At 44.7% G+C, this 17,234-nt stretch overlaps 1 protein-coding gene across 2 annotated transcripts in view; it reads right to left on the bottom strand.

Moving 5' to 3' along the window:
* The window catches only part of ZFYVE26 (zinc finger FYVE-type containing 26), a 69,008-nt gene extending 51,882 nt beyond the window's left edge, over positions 1 to 17,126 (bottom strand). The window contains exons 1-11 of one of the 2 annotated variants that reach the window (XM_058655130.1): positions 17,083 to 17,126; positions 16,351 to 16,632; positions 13,847 to 13,925; positions 8,459 to 8,548; positions 6,460 to 6,982; positions 5,651 to 5,781; positions 4,925 to 5,089; positions 4,685 to 4,773; positions 3,678 to 3,841; positions 2,335 to 2,538; positions 69 to 683 (exon numbers count right to left, since the gene is read on the bottom strand). In XM_058655130.1, coding sequence (XP_058511113.1) covers positions 69 to 683; positions 2,335 to 2,538; positions 3,678 to 3,841; positions 4,685 to 4,773; positions 4,925 to 5,089; positions 5,651 to 5,781; positions 6,460 to 6,982; positions 8,459 to 8,548; positions 13,847 to 13,925; positions 16,351 to 16,544 — 2,254 coding nt within the window. In that variant the 5' untranslated portion in view covers positions 16,545 to 16,632; positions 17,083 to 17,126. The remainder of the gene's footprint in view (positions 1 to 68; positions 684 to 2,334; positions 2,539 to 3,677; positions 3,842 to 4,684; positions 4,774 to 4,924; positions 5,090 to 5,650; positions 5,782 to 6,459; positions 6,983 to 8,458; positions 8,549 to 13,846; positions 13,926 to 16,350; positions 16,633 to 17,082) is intronic. The other variant, XM_004584453.2, reaches the window with a different exon arrangement.
* Between the last annotated feature and the right edge of the window lie 108 nt (positions 17,127 to 17,234).

The following is a 17,234-nucleotide window of genomic DNA, read 5'->3' as shown; positions in this document are numbered from 1 at the left end:
CACCAGAATCCTGGGGTCTCCTCCCTCCCCTCTTCTTGCACCCACCAATGCTGCTCCCTTGCTCTCACCTGAGCTCTGGTTGCTCGTTACCACCTTGTATCTCCACTGGGCCTCGGACAGAACCTTGGAGAAGTGGTGCAGGCGGCTCTGCAGTCCCTCCTTGCTTCCGCAGCAGCTCTGGTCTTCGTGTGTCTTTGGCTTCTCAAAGGTGTCGTGGCTGCTGATCTCATCCAGCTGTTCCTGAAGGAGCCGGAGGAAGGCCCCGATTGCAAACTCATCGGCTAGGAATCCATTGATCCCACTGGTAAAGTGCTTGAGATCCAAAAAGCTGTGGCTGAGCGGCGCTGGGTGGCTGTCTTTTGGCTCTGCCTTCACACAGTTTGATGTGGCGCAGGGAAAGCTCCTGGGGCCACCCAGGGAGCCTCGTTCCGACTTCTTCTGGGGCTGGGCTGTGTGCTGGGGGCTCTCTGTTGGGGACCTCAAGTCCAAGGGGCCCTTCCCTTCCACCTCATCATCCTCTGCATAGTCCTCAGGCAGGTGAGGCTCTGGATGGAGATCAGCAGAGGTGATGAGGAGCAATGAGAAGATGTTTTCTAGAAGTTCCAGGCACAATGCATCAGGAACACTGTGCAGATACTGCTGACACCTGGCCAGGTATGTTGAGAAGAGATTTGAGGCACCTGCTGAAGTATGCATACATGAAGAAGCCAGAAAAGTGAAAGTAAATTTAAAAAACAGTGCTGACCAGACTTGTACATTCCAACTGTAGTTCATTTACTTATCTTGTAATGACTAAAGGGACTTGGATTATAGTTGGAATAACATGTTTACGACTGGCAGAAAGGATTTGCTAATTTAACTAAAATCCCACCGTAGGGGGACACTCACAATTTCGTTTCTTTTGAAATATGTTATTTCTCATCTCTGACAAATATTCCCTAATTTCAGTTCCAGGGACGAAGAGAGCACAGATTCCTCACTTCTCCATTCTATTTTCACTGATTGTTACATTAAAGGCAATCCTAGCCTGCTTAGATCTCATAAAGAAATACTCAACAGTCAAAAAAGACTAGTTGGGCATTTAGCCTAGTGATTAAGGTACTTAAGTCCCACACTGGAGTGCCTCGGCTCAATACCTGGTTCTAGCTCCTGCTTCCAGCTTCCTAGTAATACAGACCCCGGGAGGCAGCAGTGATGATTCAAGAAATTGGGTTCTGACCACCCATGTGGGAGACTTGCATTGAGTTCCTGGCTCCTGGTTTCAGCCCTCACTGAGGGACACTGTGCATATATATGAGGCTTTAACAAGTAAGCCCTGTACCTCTCTAAAAACTAAGGGCTGGGCTCCAAGGCAGAAATTTACTTCAAGGCTGGAAGAGAGAGATAACCGAATACTACTCAGAGAGACAGCAAGTTAAGGAGTTACAAGTTATTATGAAAAAAATGAAACCCCAGCCCAAATATGACAGCAAATATCTGGACGAATGGAGACTCCGAGGTCGACTCTGTCAGCCAATGGACATTGAAAGTGTTTCTTCATCTCTGGATTGATGAGATTGACATTTCAGAACTATCTAAACCACCCGGGCAGGACCCTCAGAGCGTATGCCACATCAGGACCCTGGGTCGATACTGGGTGGCTGTCCCCCATCCCCAGGTGCTGGGGTGGTTAGGAAACTGGGTGTAGCTTCTCCCTTGGTCTGCCTGCCCCCCTCCACCCCCAGATAGAGGAAAAGGAAATGGAAAGCTTGGAAACAATGATCATACCCACTTTTCCCTGATCCTTGATCCTTCCTACCCTTATCAATTATGTAAGCATCAGCTAAAATAAAAATTAAAAAGAAAAATGAGAGAAGACATGACATCAGGTTGGTATTTTTCACACCTCAGGCTGGGCTGTGACCCATCAGGTATAGTGAGCAGACAGCAGTAAAAGAATGAAATGGAGCCAAAAACAGATCAGTGCACACCTTGGAAGAGTAAATACTGTTTCTTAGACTTAGTTCCAGTTTCCATGTCACATGTACAAACACACAAATTATAACGTAACAGCAAACTGCAGGGTGGTATGCAATGCCTTTCATACAGTTACCAAACACAAAAAAGCTCATGGAAAACACTGCAACACGGGATTGGAATCCACAACCTGGGCAAGCCACTTGCTTTCTCTTCGTTCCTTTCATTCATGGAGGCCGATAAAATGGGCAAATTAATTCCTGGGCATCACAAAATCAAGTAAAGCCCAAAATTTGAGTGCAAAAGAATAACCACATGAATCACTTATGGGTACCAGTTGTTCTCAGCTTCTGCTATCAACCAGGGAAAGTGCCGTACCTGGGGGAGAGACAGTGTCACTGGCCGGCTCCGTGTCTGAGGCCGGGTCCTCAGAGGGGCTGTCTTTGCAGTCCTGGCACGAGGAGTGCTGGTGTGAGTTCACACAAAGGGCATAGATGGCATACTTCACGGCACAGAAACCCTGGTAGAGTGTCAGGTTTTGACACCGGCTCAGGTGCTCAGGGACCGGAGTGTCAGCTGAGTCTGAATCGTGGAGAGAAATGGGCAGACGGTCAGAGCTGATTCCCTCATGCCTAGGCTCCCAGAGTGATTAAGGAGGAGATGTCAAATCTCTCTCCTTTCTGATCTGCATCCCTTCCAGGCCTTTCCTCCTACTCAACATCAGCCTTCAGTCCCCACCTACTAACCTTCTCCATATCTCACGACCTGAGCAGGCAGGTACTGGCATACTCCCCAGGGCTACGCCTGGCAAGCATGCACGCACACGTGAGGCCTTCTTCACCTTTGCACCTTAAAATGCCTCTCTTGCCTCACTTCAGTGCCAGCCCTGATAAAGGTTCTCTTTTGCCTCTTCCAAGTTTAGAAGCCAAGGGTATCTCAGAGGGTCACCAGGGATTAGATTTGAAACACTGGAAAGCTTTCTTTCTGGGTCCTTTAAGAAATCTGCTAAATGAGTTGCCTTTCTGGAAAAACATGTGGAATGTGGTAATATTCATTTTCCAATTAGTACTAGATTCCTGTAAAAGTAAATCAAAGCAACATGTAGGCTGGGAAACATCAATTGCCTCATGAGAGTTTTTTTCTTCTTCAATGGCAAGAACCTAGCCTGCAGGTTGTAACTACACAATGATAAGATTTTTCAGAACAAAAAGAGCTTGCTAATGGAGTCTTGAATACAATAGAAAGATCTCTGGTTCAAACAAAGGTTTGTTATTATTTCAAGCAAGTTTTCTTTTACATATCTTAATTTGTTTAACAGAATATGGGAGGAAAGACGCAACATGAGCAGTATAAAGCAAGTCACCGAGAATCTGTCTCCAAACTGACAGTGGCAATGCTGTGACTCCAGAGACAATTATTAATTGTGTGTCCCTGACATAGGGCATGCTCCTGGCTCCTGAAGTGGCTCCCTAAGGACCACGGGTACAGGGCTGGGCTCACAGGACTCCCCACTCTGCATCAAGAAAGACGAGGAATGCCCTCACATCATATAATCTGACTGGGGCCAACAGCTCTCATTTAGAGAGCACCTGATGAACCATGCTCTTACCAGATCCCAGGAATCACAATTACATCTAGATAAGTCTTAGACTGGAAGAAACACATGCAAAATCATTCCTAGGAGGACTCTCAGCCAGGTTATTCCCTCCTTGCCAACTTACCAGGCTCCTGCTGGAGATCCTTGGCTGGCACCTGCTGTAAGAGTCTGAGAACCTCTTCCTCCCTGAGGGCTGGCAGGTGGGTGAGGTGATGGAGGGAGTATAGCACTGAGTGGCTGTCTCCGCCATGTAAGTGACACAAGAGATCTCTCTTTGGTATGGGGTTGCTGAAAGGAAAGGGAGAGTTTCTTTCATGTCCTTGAAGAAAGACATATTTCTGTTCCCTCTTGTTCTGTGCTGGCCCACACACGCTAGGTTTCACTTCCCCAGATACCACATTTAATTGTTCTGGAACACAGCCTTATATTTATTTTCCCTCGGGGAATTAAATCCATCAAGTCAGATCTCCTTATCCAGCAAATGGTCCTTCTCTCAACATCTTCTACAGCTTCTCACTGGCTTCTCACACAGGCTTCTCCAGCTTGATCAGAAGCTGTTTCTCCTTGCCAACTCCTTCTGCCCACACTAACTCAGGAAGTACAGGCAGGGGAGATACAGAACAAGACAGATCAAGGTTATAAGTTTTCAGGGACACGGGTGGCTTCGCACATAGTTCAGTAAGGTTGTGTTGGATCAAAGTGTGATCCAGGACAACATATTACCTATGAACATAGGCAATACTTAGCTGTGTGATTTCAGGTAATTGACTTAACATCACTGGGCTTTGGTTGTGCCATCTTTAACATGAAAGGATTATTGGTACCCATAGGGTTACTGTGAGGATGAAGTGACCTTACTCAGCGATTGTTATTGTAAGTGGCATTAACAAAGGGAATGGAACAATGCCTGATATTCAGGAAATGGGAGAGATGGCTCTATTGTTGGCCTGCATTATCCTCTAGTTATGATCCAATGGCCACAGCAGAGATAATCATTATTTTAGCTTTCCTTCCTGGTCAACGTGGTCAGCTAAAAGCATTTATATGGAAGATATCCTGAGAGGACCACATACAGAGCGCAGGGTCAAATATGCCTGATGGCAGCAAGGGGCTCACTGAACAGGTGCATACCTGCTCTGCTGTACACACCATTCCAGGACCTCCAGGTGAGCACTCAGTCCATCACAGGCATCCCTGAGGAGCTCATCACCATCTTGCTCCTGTGTCGATAGGGGAAAACATGCAGATGCTAGCTCAGGCTCCTGGGTCAGTGGCTATGATCAACAGTAGGACCTTGACTCCTGCCTATGCCCAAAGGCCTGGGACACTTACTTACTTCTGGGACAGCCCGGAGAACAGACTAAGAATTACCTGGGGCCTGTGGAGTGTCTGCAGCAGTCGCTTAGCTGACTCGAGACTCTGGCAGTGTGTCCAGCCTAGCAGCACGAGCAGGTGGCGCAGAGGCCTGAATTCTCGATCCAACAGGCAGCCAAGACTTGGGAAATCTTCCTCTTTCAGCAGTGTTAGTGCGGTTACCTGTAAGCCAAAGATGGTTGTGATTAGGCAGCTGTGCCCCAGAGGGAAGACATTCTGGCTTGCTGCTCATTAGGGAAAGTTGTTTCTTAGTACAGCAGGGAGATTTCTGACAATGAACAAAATAAAAACGTGTGTGACAATATCAGGGTATAAACTTCCTGGAGGCAGCAACTAACTTTTGTTGTTACCCCAGCTCTTAGCACAGCCAAAGACACACAGAATGAGTCTGATGAGTCTATTAAACTCAGTTGCAATCTGGAAGGAAAAGTGACAGAAAATACACTCCTCTGTTGGCCAGGCCATGCACTGCTGCCATTGTTTTTTCTTTTGTCTATTCTCCAGAAACGTACACACATCCACCATTTCAGTTCCTGCTAAAGGATCGTCACAAAATGAATGCAGCTGTCATTATGATGGGGCCTCATCTCTCCTGGGACTGTGTGATGGACAGAGGCAAAAAAATCCCTGTTGATTAGACTGCCTTGTGATAAATAACTGTGAAAGACCCTAGAGAGTCTCCAAGTATTGCAGTGTTGGAGAAGAATTTCAGGCTTGACTCACCAGGATCTGCTCGAGGAAGTGCTTGCTGTTGCTCAGGCAGTAGAAGAAGGTGACTTTCCAAGCTTGGGTGGGGTCGGGGTTGGAGAACAGGGCTAGCATCACCCGCTCAGGATCTATGTGATCTGGAGAGACTGAACACCAAATCGGACAGGGTTGTTGGGAAACCAAGAGCTCTGTTTTCCTAAGCTAGTGTCCACTTGACAAACCAATTCCAGGGCTGGGCATCTGGCCTAGTGGTTAAGACATGCACCTGCATCTCATAACACAGTGCTGGGGCTGGAATCCTGGCTCCACTACTGATTCCAGCTTCATGATAAGGAGCACCCTGGGAGGCAGCCTATGACGGCTTAAATGATTGGGTTTCTGCCGTCCATAGGGGAGACCCAGGTTAGGTACCTGGCTCCAGACTTTAGCCTGGTTCAGCCCTGGCTGTTAGGGACATTGGGGAAGTGAACCAGTGGATGGCAACTCTCTCCCTTATTAAGAAGTAAAAGTTACATAAAACAAAAACAAAAACAAGAACTGAGGTGAAAATCTGATCTTTTAAGGACCTAACCTAGGCATTCTACGTTTTAAATCTTAGACTTCTTCCAGTAGCTTTTTCTTGCTATTACTGTCACTATTTTCTCCCTATCACCCCTAACTTACACTACAGTTCTGTGCTTTTGTGAAAGAACACATCTTCATTTTTTTCTTGGCTTCTTTCATGAGATGTCCTGAGTGATACAGAAAGGTGTCCAACCAGAGGAACTTTAGAGAGACTGAGCAAGTTGGGGATCCCAGAAAGACAAGGAGCAAAGGAAACCCACCTTTTTCTGAGGCTGTGGTCCTGAGTGGCTTCTCTGTGATCTTATCTGCATAGGTATGGCCGTACAGGGACACCAGACCCCGCCCGGTCTTGTGCAGCAGGCAGCCAAGCAGCTGCTCTTCCCGCAGCACACTTCCCTCAGTCCTGCAGGCTTCTAGAAGTTCCTCGCACAGGAGACGCAACTCAACTCCAGGCGGCTCTGCAGGGCAACGCAGAGTCCGCAGGGCTCCATAGATGGCCTCCACCACCCCAGGAAGTCCAGAGTCAGGGCCTTGCAAAGTCCGCAGTGCCTTGCGAATGAGCTCTACTAGTGCCTTCTGCAGGGGCCAGTGATGGGAGCCGGGGCTGTTGTCTTCCCCCAGCAGCAGCTCCAGCAGGGCCTGTGCTGGCTCGGGAGCCTGCCTCAGAAGATTCCAGAGCACACAGACAGCTTCACAGCTAAGCTGGGGGGTCTGACTTGCCCACGTCTGCTTATCATCAGGCCCAGGGCTCACAGCACCTTGTGCTAAAGTCTCATACAGTTCCTAGACAGGGGAGACAGGAATGGTGAAGGGCATTTTTAGAATAGTTTTGCTTGTGTGCCTTCATGGTTCTTTTTTTCAGCTCATACATATATAACAGTAGCAGTAGTAGACAGTTCTGTGGTTGTTAATTCTGGACCAGATACCATTCTGGGTCCTTCGCTCAAACAACAAACAACAACAACAAAAACCAAATCTAATGATCCACCACTATCCCCATTTTACAAGAGACTGAAGTTAAGAGCAATGATCTCAATTGCCCAAGGGTTCCATGTTCAGTCAGTCCCAGCCCACCGTATCCGAAATGTGCACTGGTGACCTAAATTGGCTTGCAAACTCATAGAATACACAGGTACAACAGTATGCCTATTAAAGGTATCAACATTTAATTTTTAAAAGAACTTCATATAGGGCCTGGCACAGTAGCCTAGTGGATAAAGTCCTCGCCTTCCAAGTGCCTATATAGATACCAGTTTGTGTCCTGGCAGCAATACTTCCCCATCCAGCTCCCTGTGTGTAGCCTGGGAAAGCAGTCGAGGACAGCCCAAAGCTTTAGGGCCTGCACCCATATGGGAGACCCAGAAGAAGCTCCCGGCTCCTGATTGGCTCAGGATCAGCCATCAGTTCTGGACTTAATACAAGTGAAAGTTCTCACTTAAAATCCTACCATAAGGGCCAGCATTGTGCCATAATGGGTAAAGTTAGTGCCTAGGATGCTGGCATCCCTTATGGGTATCAGTTCAAGTCCCAGCTGCTCCACTTCTCATTCAGCTCTCTGCTAATAGCTTGGGAAAAGCAGAAGAAGATGGCCCATGTGTTTGAGCCCTGCTACCCATGTGTAAGACCCAGATGAAGCTCCTAGTTCCTGGCTTTGGGTTGGCCCAGCCCTGGATGTTACAGTCATCTGGGGGGTGGAAAATGCCTCTCTCTCTGCTTTTCCTTGTTTTTCTAATTTTGACTTTTAAATAAATAAATAAATCTTTAAAAAATTGTAAATATATCTTTAGTTAAGCAATGGTTAGCTCATGAAGAAAGTAAGCTTTAGGATAACTGACACTTGCTATATAGTTACAGTTAAGGCTGAGTTTGATCCTGCTCCCAGGAAGTGGTTGTAAGGATTAACTATAATGCATTCAGTGTACCTATTATGGAGAAACTAGTCAACAAACACTGATTCCTTTCTCCCTTCACATTCCTATTATCTACTGATAAACATTTCAATTTAAATTCAAGTTATATGTTCTTGATATATGAAATGAAAAAAGTATAAGTATAAATGAAAAAAGTATAATATATGTAATATATATATGTGTGTGTATATATATATATAAATCCAATTAAAAAAACCTAAAGTTGGATGAATGTGCCCCAACTGTAAAGTCTCCTTAGAGCGGCTTCCCCCTTGCTTTGCCTGAACCAAGCGCTGGGTCCCTGAGGCTGAACATGTTGAGGACTCTAACCCTGGACAGACGGCCTTACCTTGAGGATGTCCTCTGGAATGTCACCTTGGAGGTCTTCTGACAGTAAGAGAAACTCGAGCTTTCTTCGGGAAAAACCTGGAAATAACTTCTAGGAGAATCATTGGAGGGAAGCATAAAGATTAGGCATATGCCTTAGAGAACAAATTATAACATTTCTTTCCAATCAGTCATATATCTGCAATTTCTTTAAGATAAAATACTCTCAACCACTCAATTCCTGGATATGGTTTAGATACTTTCTCTACAAACAAAACCAGCTAATGACGTCCATAACATTCTTCTTTGATCGTCTTTTGGTCCAAACCCTTCTTTTTGATATTTATTATCCTTTGCATTCTAATTGGAAAAGTGTGAAGGATTTAAAGTATATTTAAGCACTTACTGTATGCCAAGTGCTAAATGCTATGTATTTTTCTTAAATCTCATTTTAAAATAAAAGTTTTAGTTATTTGAAAGTCCTTGCGTGAGAAGAGAAGAGATCTTCCAAGCACTGGTCCATTCCCCGGATGCTTACAGTGGTCAGGACTAGGCCAGACTGAAGCCAGGAGCCAGGCACTCTATCCAGCTCTCCTATGTGGATGGCAGATACCCAGGCATTTAGGTGACTCTGTGCTGCCTCCAGGCATGTTAGCAGGAAGCTGGGTCAGTAGCGCACAGTAGTCAGAACGTGGAACCAGGTACTCTGATGGGCAAGGACGGTGTCCTGCTGTGCTACGACTGCCCCTCATTTAATTTCTAACTCAAACAAACCTGGGGAACGTAGCCCTGTGTTTTCAAAATGGCTATGCAATCTTTCCACGTGATTTCAAACATCAGAATTAAAATACGATCCTAATGTCTGTTAATGAGCATCAAGGTCTACTGCAAGTAGATGGAGAATGCTGACTTCCTGCACCAGCTGATTTTCCTGTAGCTTCTTTTCACTAGCTCCTTAAAGCTCACATCAGGTCTCCTTTCTACACAGATAAATAAGACTAGAGTTTAGGACTGGTAATGACAAACACTGCTGTAAATCAGACATGTGGAACCAGCGAGGCCACTGGTTAAAGCTTTCCAAAGTTGAGCTTTATTGGAAGGCATAGAGCACCTGCAGGAAAATCAGAGTATGAGTGAGAGTGTGCAAGAGAGGAGGGGAGCGTGAGAGCGAGAAAGAGAGGTAGAGAGGAGTGTATGTATGTGTGGGAGAGTGTGTGTTGGGGTGGGGTATTTCCAACACAAGATTATACTTCCTCCATTCCTGTGCCATTCACCACAGCAAAGTTTAACACCTGATGTAATACACTCTGGATCTACAATGTCTTCTTTCCATGCCCTTCCCTAATAAAAGGCACACCACCTGTGAGGAGGCTTGTGAGATGCCTGGGACTGGAAGCTGGTGGAAGACATTCCTGCTGGGAAGAGGAAGGGTGACTTCTAGTGAGGATCAAGAGAAAACAAAGGGAAAGATGTCCTAAATGTAAGGTTTTCAAGGTTGTTTGGTTTAATTTTAATAAGATTTTAAGGTTTTACTTAGAAACCCAAGAACTTAACGGCTTGTATTTATTTCATTGATGAGATTAAACATGCAGAGTCAGTACTCCCAAGCACAGATTTTCTTAATTATAATAGCAAGGCATGGGGGTGGGCATTTGGTACCGTGCTTAGAATGGGCAGGAAGTTCCTGGCCCAGCTCAGCTCTGGATGTTGTGGGCATTTGAGTGAATGGGAATTCTCTGGATGTATCTCTCCGCCTTCCAAATAAATAAAGCAAAGCATGCTTAATGTAGAAACATTAAATTATGTAGATTATAAATTTTCCCACTGAAGGTAAAGTATTAATTTTATGGACCAAGGGCATGAGACTGTTTTCTAGGCATACCTATTCTTATATACATCAAAAGTACTTAAACTGGTTTTTCCCCCCCTCCACATAGTAGAGCATGAATATCCTACCATGTCACTGAAAATTCATGTATCAAATAATGACACACAGTATTTTACAAAGATCCGCTGCCATTCATTAAGTAGTTCTGTATTAAGGATAATTGATTACTTCCAGTCTTTCTCTATTAGAAGCAGCAGAGCAGTAATCCTCTCTACAGCTCAATCTCTGTATACCTGCTAATGTACATAGAGATGATAACCCCTATAAGACAAAAAGGCGGAAGGCAAAAGTGAATAAAGGAAGGTTGAGCATCAGAACAGTGCCTCGCCTGAGTCCTTTCTCAGGAGCCAAATGCCAGTTTCTTGTTTATGCACACTGGAAGGCAGCAGTGATGGATCGATTGGTTGGGTTCCTGCCACCCACACAGGAGACCTGGATAGAGTTCCAGGCTTGTATCTTTGGTCTGCAGGCATTTGAGGAGTGAACCAACAAGATTTCCTTGTGCCTTTCAAATAATAATAATAATAGCAATAATAATAAAAGATGTTTTTGGCAGAAGGTGGCAATCTGGAAATGGATGGCAGCCATCAAATTCCTAGATGATAAAAGTACTCCTAAGATAATGACTGGCCTTTTAGAACCTACCAGAAAAAATGTGCTTAACATCTTGGTCCTTACATAACATTTGGCAATTCTATGAGAAACACAAATGTTTAAATAAGCAAGCCACTGGAGCTTAGATGACCTAGGATATCAAGAGAAACAAGAACAATTTGTAGTTCATGCTGAGGAGCCAGGGAAGTGAAGTCCACTGCCTGATGGGGTTGAGCAACCAAGTAGGGTTTAAATCACCAATCAGGCTTGGAGTAAGCCAGAAGCTGCTACTAAGGCAAAGTTCATTTGGTTTGACCCATTCCATGTTGTCACTAGAGTGATCCTTAATCAGTAACAAAATCTTTGTCTCTGTGAGGATTCTGTTGAAGCTGTGATATTACTATTTTAGCTCAAGTGTCTTACAAACCTGAAACCACAGGCAACTTTCAATTATCTTTAAGTGTCACTGTTTTTCAATCTTGCTTCCCTTTTTTCTCTTCTGTAATTCTTTTTGTCATTTCTCTTGACTAGACAACTGGCTAAAGCCTGAGATACAGATGTAGCTTGATTAGTAATTCTTTACTTTTGACAGCCATGAGGGCACTTTAAAAAGTTTGGGGAGACAATTAAAAAAAGTTTATTGTGGTAGAAAAGATTATATTACTAAAAACAACGATGCATGGATTTCAAAATTTCTGTACCAAAGTAACGTTATCTCGCAGTTTGTTTTTTCAATAAGTCTTTGGAATGCCGTCTTATGTGAAAGACAAAAATTACACAGAAATGGACATAAAGTTAAAATGAATTCTGACAACCAGGAGGAGAGAGGACAACTGAAAGTGGGCAAAATTATAGACATTTGAAGAATACAATTAAAGATGTTTTACTTTAAGTCCATATGGGTTAAAAAAAGAACCCTGAGGTGGAAACAGCAGGCGACAGGGAGTCAGGAGACCTCGGTTTCAGTTCCAGCTCTGCCCAGCAGCTTTACAGCATGCTCTCAGGCAGTTCATTTCCAGCTATTTCCAATCTAACTCAGTTTCCTGACTGCAATCATCAAAATTCAATACATAATTGTGTTAGAGAAACTTCTTTAGTGAATATTAGTTTCTGATGATTAGTATATACTTTTAAAAGGACTTTAAGGGGAAGTTTTTCTTTAAAATATAAAGTGTATCCTTAGCACTTTTCTCTCATAGAATTTGCTTATTATTTTTGTTTTATTTATTTGAAAGACAGAGAGAAATATCTCCTATGCTGCTTCACCTCCCATTTGCCCACCGTGGCCGGGATTGGCCAGGCCAAAGCCGGGACCCAGGAATTCAGTCTAGGTCTCCAGTGGATAACAGGGATCTGAGTGCTTGAATGATCCCTGTTGCCTCCTAGGGTGTGTGTTAGCAGGAGGTTGGACTTGGAAGTGGAGCTGGGATAGAATCCCAGCACTCTAACACGACATGGGTGTTCCAAGCAGGATCTTACCAACAGTGCCAATTCATTAATGGAATTTACTTATTTGTTTATTTATTTATTTTACTGCAAAGTCAGATATACAGAGAGGAAGAGGAGAGAGAGAGGAAGACCTTTCCTCCTCTGATTCTCTCCCTAAGTGGCTGCAATGGCCAGAACAGAGTTAAACTGAAGCCAGGAGCCAGGATCCTCCCCTGGGTCCCATTCAGGGGCGCAGGGTCCCAAGGCTTTGGGCCATCCTTCATTGCTTTCCCAGGCCACAAGCAGGAATCTGGAATAGGAAGCGGGCTGCTGGGATACACACCGGCATATAGGATCCTGGCACGTTCAAGGCAAGGACTTTAGCCGCTAGGCTGCCGCGCCAGGCTCCATTAATGAAATTTACATCTATACACTTTCACTGTATTTGATGATAAAAATAAAGCTGTTGCAGAAAAATCCAAACCTCAGGTCAGCATATTCTTTTTCCTTCTCAAACAGTTATTTGAAAGATTTTATATAGAGAGGGAGAGACAGACAGGCTTAAGCCACAAATGACTAAAATGGTCGGAGCTGGGCGTGTTCAAAGTCAGGAACCTGGAGCCTCCTCTGGATCATTCACGCGGCTGCAGTGGCTCAAAGAGGTAAGCTATTCTTCAGTGCTTTCCCAGGCTATAAACAGGGAACTGAATTGGAATTGGTGCTGCTGGGACACAAACTGGTGCCCATATAGGATGCTGGCACCATAGGCAGGAGATTAGTGTATGATGCCACCACACTGGCCTTGCTTATTCTCATTTATATGGGTGTTGATCAGATCCAAATGTTACAGGTTCAAGTTTTTATTTGCTATCTTGCCTCTTCTACTGAGTTCTTCAAAGTTTTCTTCAGACATAAGACTCACACTTGTATTTAACAAAATGGAATTATGGCGGGCCTGGCACAATAGCCTAGTGGGTAAACCCTTTCCTTGCATCTGCTGGGATCCCGTACGGGTGCTGGTTTGTATCCCGGCTGCTCCATTTCCAGTCCAGCTCCCTGCCTGTGGCCTGGGACAGTAGTAGAGAATGGCCCAAAGCTTTGAGACCCTGCACCCATGTGGGAGACCCAGAAGAAGCTCCTAACTCCTGGCTCCTGGCTTTGGATTGCCTTAGCCCTGGCCATAATGGCCGTGTAGGGAGTGAATCAAAGGACAAAAGATCCTTCTCTCTGTATCTCCTCCTTTTCCTTGTACATCTGCTTTTCCAATAAGACATAAAAATAAATATTTTAAATGGAATTACCCCAAATGGATTAAATGCTAGTATATGTTAGGGGATTAATGCATTTACATAAGAAGACAACAATAAAATTGAAGCAGTTCTTAGTGTCGGAACTGAAAAGCATATGACTCATTTCATAATTGAAGAAGCAACAGACAGGAAATCTGTAAGTAATTCATGTTGTCAGTCCTCAGGAAAACTTAAAAGCAAAACTCCTTACCTTCTCCTGGGCTAGCCATTTTTCCAACACAAGAAGCCAGAACCAGGCTAATCTTTGAGGGTTAATAGCTTGTTCACATCTGAAAAAAGACAGAAAGAAAAACTTCGTAAGAAAGAATTTCTACCAATCTTTCCTTGTCCCTGATTTACAATTCACTGCACAGTCTATTTCAAATCTGAACAAGCAAGCAGGTCCTAATGCGAAATTTATAAAATGAGAAATTCAGAGAAGTATATGATAGTTCAACAAAGCATTTCAATCAGAACAGAGTTACCAGCTTTCATTAAAAAAAAAAAGAGAGAGAGAGATAGAAGACAAGACCTTACCCGGATGGCCTCTTGGCTCCTGGCTTTGTCTCGGTTCAGCCCAGGCCATTGTGGCCATTTATGGAGTGAACCAGTGGATGGAAACTTTCTTTCTCTTCCTCTCTCTCTCTGTCTTTCAAATAAATAAATCTTAAAAAAGAAATTTCTATCCCATCTTTACTCCCCTATCTAGGTCTGGTTTTCAATAAAACATTACAGAAAAAGCCAAAATAGTTAATGCTACTTACAACACATTGTTGAACAGAAATCTAATTTAGTTTTAAAGAAAAAAGGGGTTTTATTTAAAAAAAAGTTTGAAAAGATATTTAATTATTTGTAAAGCAGAATGACAGAGAGGGAGACAGATTTTCTTTCTGCTGGTTCACTCCCCAGATGCTCCCAAGAGTAGGGGCTGGGATGGGCTAAGTGGAACCTAGGAGCCTGGATCTCCATCTGGGTCTCCTACATGGATGGCAGGGACCCCATTACTAGGCCATTATTCTGCTTTCCCAGTTGCATTAGCAGGTAGCTGGGTAAGAGGGACAGTAGCAAGAGTCAAATTGCACTCTAGTGTGGGATAGGGGAGCCTCAAATGGAAATTTAGTCCATTTTATCACAATGCCTGATCCTCCTAAATTTTTTTACACATGTGCTAAAAACAGGGTTACAGGAATTCATAAGATTTTCTTTGAAGTTAGCAATTTAGACAACAACTAGTTCACACCCAAATTTAAGGTGGGAGTGGGATGGGGTAGGGAATCTAAAGGAGGAAATCCCTCAAGTTCTTCCAGTCTATTTGTGCTAATAACAGTACTTACACCATATAACAGAGCAAAGTGAAACTGTTAAACACACAGGAGGACCAAAACAATAAACCTGACTCCCGTACCACTAGTTGCTAATAGCACTGCTTGTCATAAATCCAGGGTGGAGAGAAAAACGTGGCATCAAAGCATGAGGGAGGTTTTTTTGTTTTGGTTTTTGTGGTGATGGATGGAGCATTTCTGCGTCTTTGCTACAATAGGACTATGTAGATCTGTATATGGACCAACCTATTTAAAATTACAAATGAGGGCCTGGATTGGTGGACTAGTGGCTAAGCTAAAGTCCTCACCTTGCATGTGCCGGGATCCCATACGGGTGCCAGTTCTAATCCCGGCAGCCCTGCTTCCCATTCAGCTCCCTGTTTGTGGCCTGGGAAGGCAGTCGGGGATGGCCCAAGGCCTTGGGATCCTGCAACTGTGGCTCCTAGTTTCAAATTGACTCAGCTCCGGCTGTTGCGGTCACTTGGGGAGTGAATCATTGGACAGAAGATCTTCCTCTCTGTGTCTCTCTCTGTATACCTGACTGCAATAAAAATAAATCTTTTAAAAAAACTACAAATTCAAAAAATATTTTTAAAATTATGAAATCCAAGTGAATTTTGTAGTGTGGTTCATAGTACAATTTCTTAGTTTCGGTACTGTGTTTCAGCTGCATGCAATATCATAATTGGGGCAGTTATGAAAGGGTAGACTGGGCTGCATTATTTCTGCAACATCATATGAGCCTACAATTATTTCAAAATGAAGAGTTGTAAGGAAGACGCTTGGCATAGTGATTATCATGTCCCTTGGGCTGCCTCCACCCTGTTTGGCAATGCCTGGTTTGAGTCCCGGCTCGTGCTGGCTCAAGTATTGGGGTCCCTGTCATCCCAATGGCAGACCTGGCTTAAGCTTTTGGCTTCTGCCTGGTCCCACCCTGGCTGTTGTGGGCATCTGAGGAATGAACTAGAGGATGGAAAATCTTTTTCCTTTCTGTCTCAAATAAAAAACAGAGATAAGTTAAAATTTAAAACGTAAATAATTCAGTTTTTGCCAAAGTGACAGTATCTTCAAACTAATTAATCAGAAGAGAATAAGGTTTGCTTTTTCATCGAAGGCAAAAGAAAATACATTTCTGCGCAATTCCACCGTCCATTTCAAATGATGACAAATAGGGAAAGGTGGTTTCAGACAAATTTGGATGGCCAGGCTTACATTCCAGTTCCAGGAGATGCCCTGAAGCCACGTCCGCTCAGTAAAGAACCTGTTTGTGGAGGTAAAATTTTCAGTGTGTGAAATACCCTGCCCAGGCTGTCTTCAGAGGATGGGTGAGTGAGTCACGCTGATTAGAGGCTCAATATGAATGTTGCCTCCTGCCCTCTGGGAGAGTCCTTACCTCAGCAGATGCGGACACACCACCAGCGCCTGAAGTATGTCTTCCACCGTCTTGGGGAGATCCCCTGGTCCCTCGTGGAGCTGAGGGACACAGGCGCGCGCCAGCTCCCACTCTCCTCTCCGCAGGCACTCACAGAAAAATCCAAAAAGCTGCTTTTGGGAAGCCGCTTCCTCTTTTCCAAAGGGATGACTCATTTTTTTCCCCCTAGCACGGAGTGCAGGGCGCTCAAAAGGATGAGTTATGCCAAATGCATTTTCAATTTTCTCATTCGCGGAGTCCCCCCTGGAAACAACGTACAGGACTGTGAGAAGCAACGGACGGAGTCCACGATGAACGGCTGGCATGCTTCCCAGTGCATGCACTTCCCTTCTTTGCCGTTTTAGTTTAATTTGATACCCTACTATCTCTTTTTGAGAACTGCCACTTTCCGTTAGGGGTGGCTCCTGCCTCTCTAGGTGCATCCTGTATTGATGAACATGAACCCATTTGTTAGCCTGCAGCTAACCCCACTTCTGTATTCCCTCCTGGACTTCTGTGCCCAGTCTAACTCCAGATGCCCAGGTGTTCTCCTTAAGCAGGAGAAATTCAGCAGGCACCTCCCCCGGTTGAGGCAAAGGACTGAAAATCAGCAGTCGCCTCTGTACGCGACCTGGAGGAGGTGCCGGGGTGCAGGCATGCTCCCTAGCGGGGTTGTGCCGCGCGCCCCTCCTTCTCTCGGTGTCTGACACTCACCTGCTCCTGGCGCCCAACACGATAGAGCTCCCAGCGCAGCCATGTTTGTGCCGGGTCAGGTGACCCACCCAGCTCCCGTGAGGTAGTGACGACTGACAATGCCACTCCTATTGGTCGAATCGAGGGAAGATGCAAATAAGGGGCCATATTGG

Source organism: Ochotona princeps, chromosome 26 (genome assembly GCF_030435755.1).
Source record: "Ochotona princeps isolate mOchPri1 chromosome 26, mOchPri1.hap1, whole genome shotgun sequence".
Classification (NCBI taxonomy): domain Eukaryota; kingdom Metazoa; phylum Chordata; class Mammalia; order Lagomorpha; family Ochotonidae; genus Ochotona; species Ochotona princeps.
Note: the sequence above shows the minus strand (reverse complement) of the source record. Positions and strands in the feature narration are given on the sequence as shown.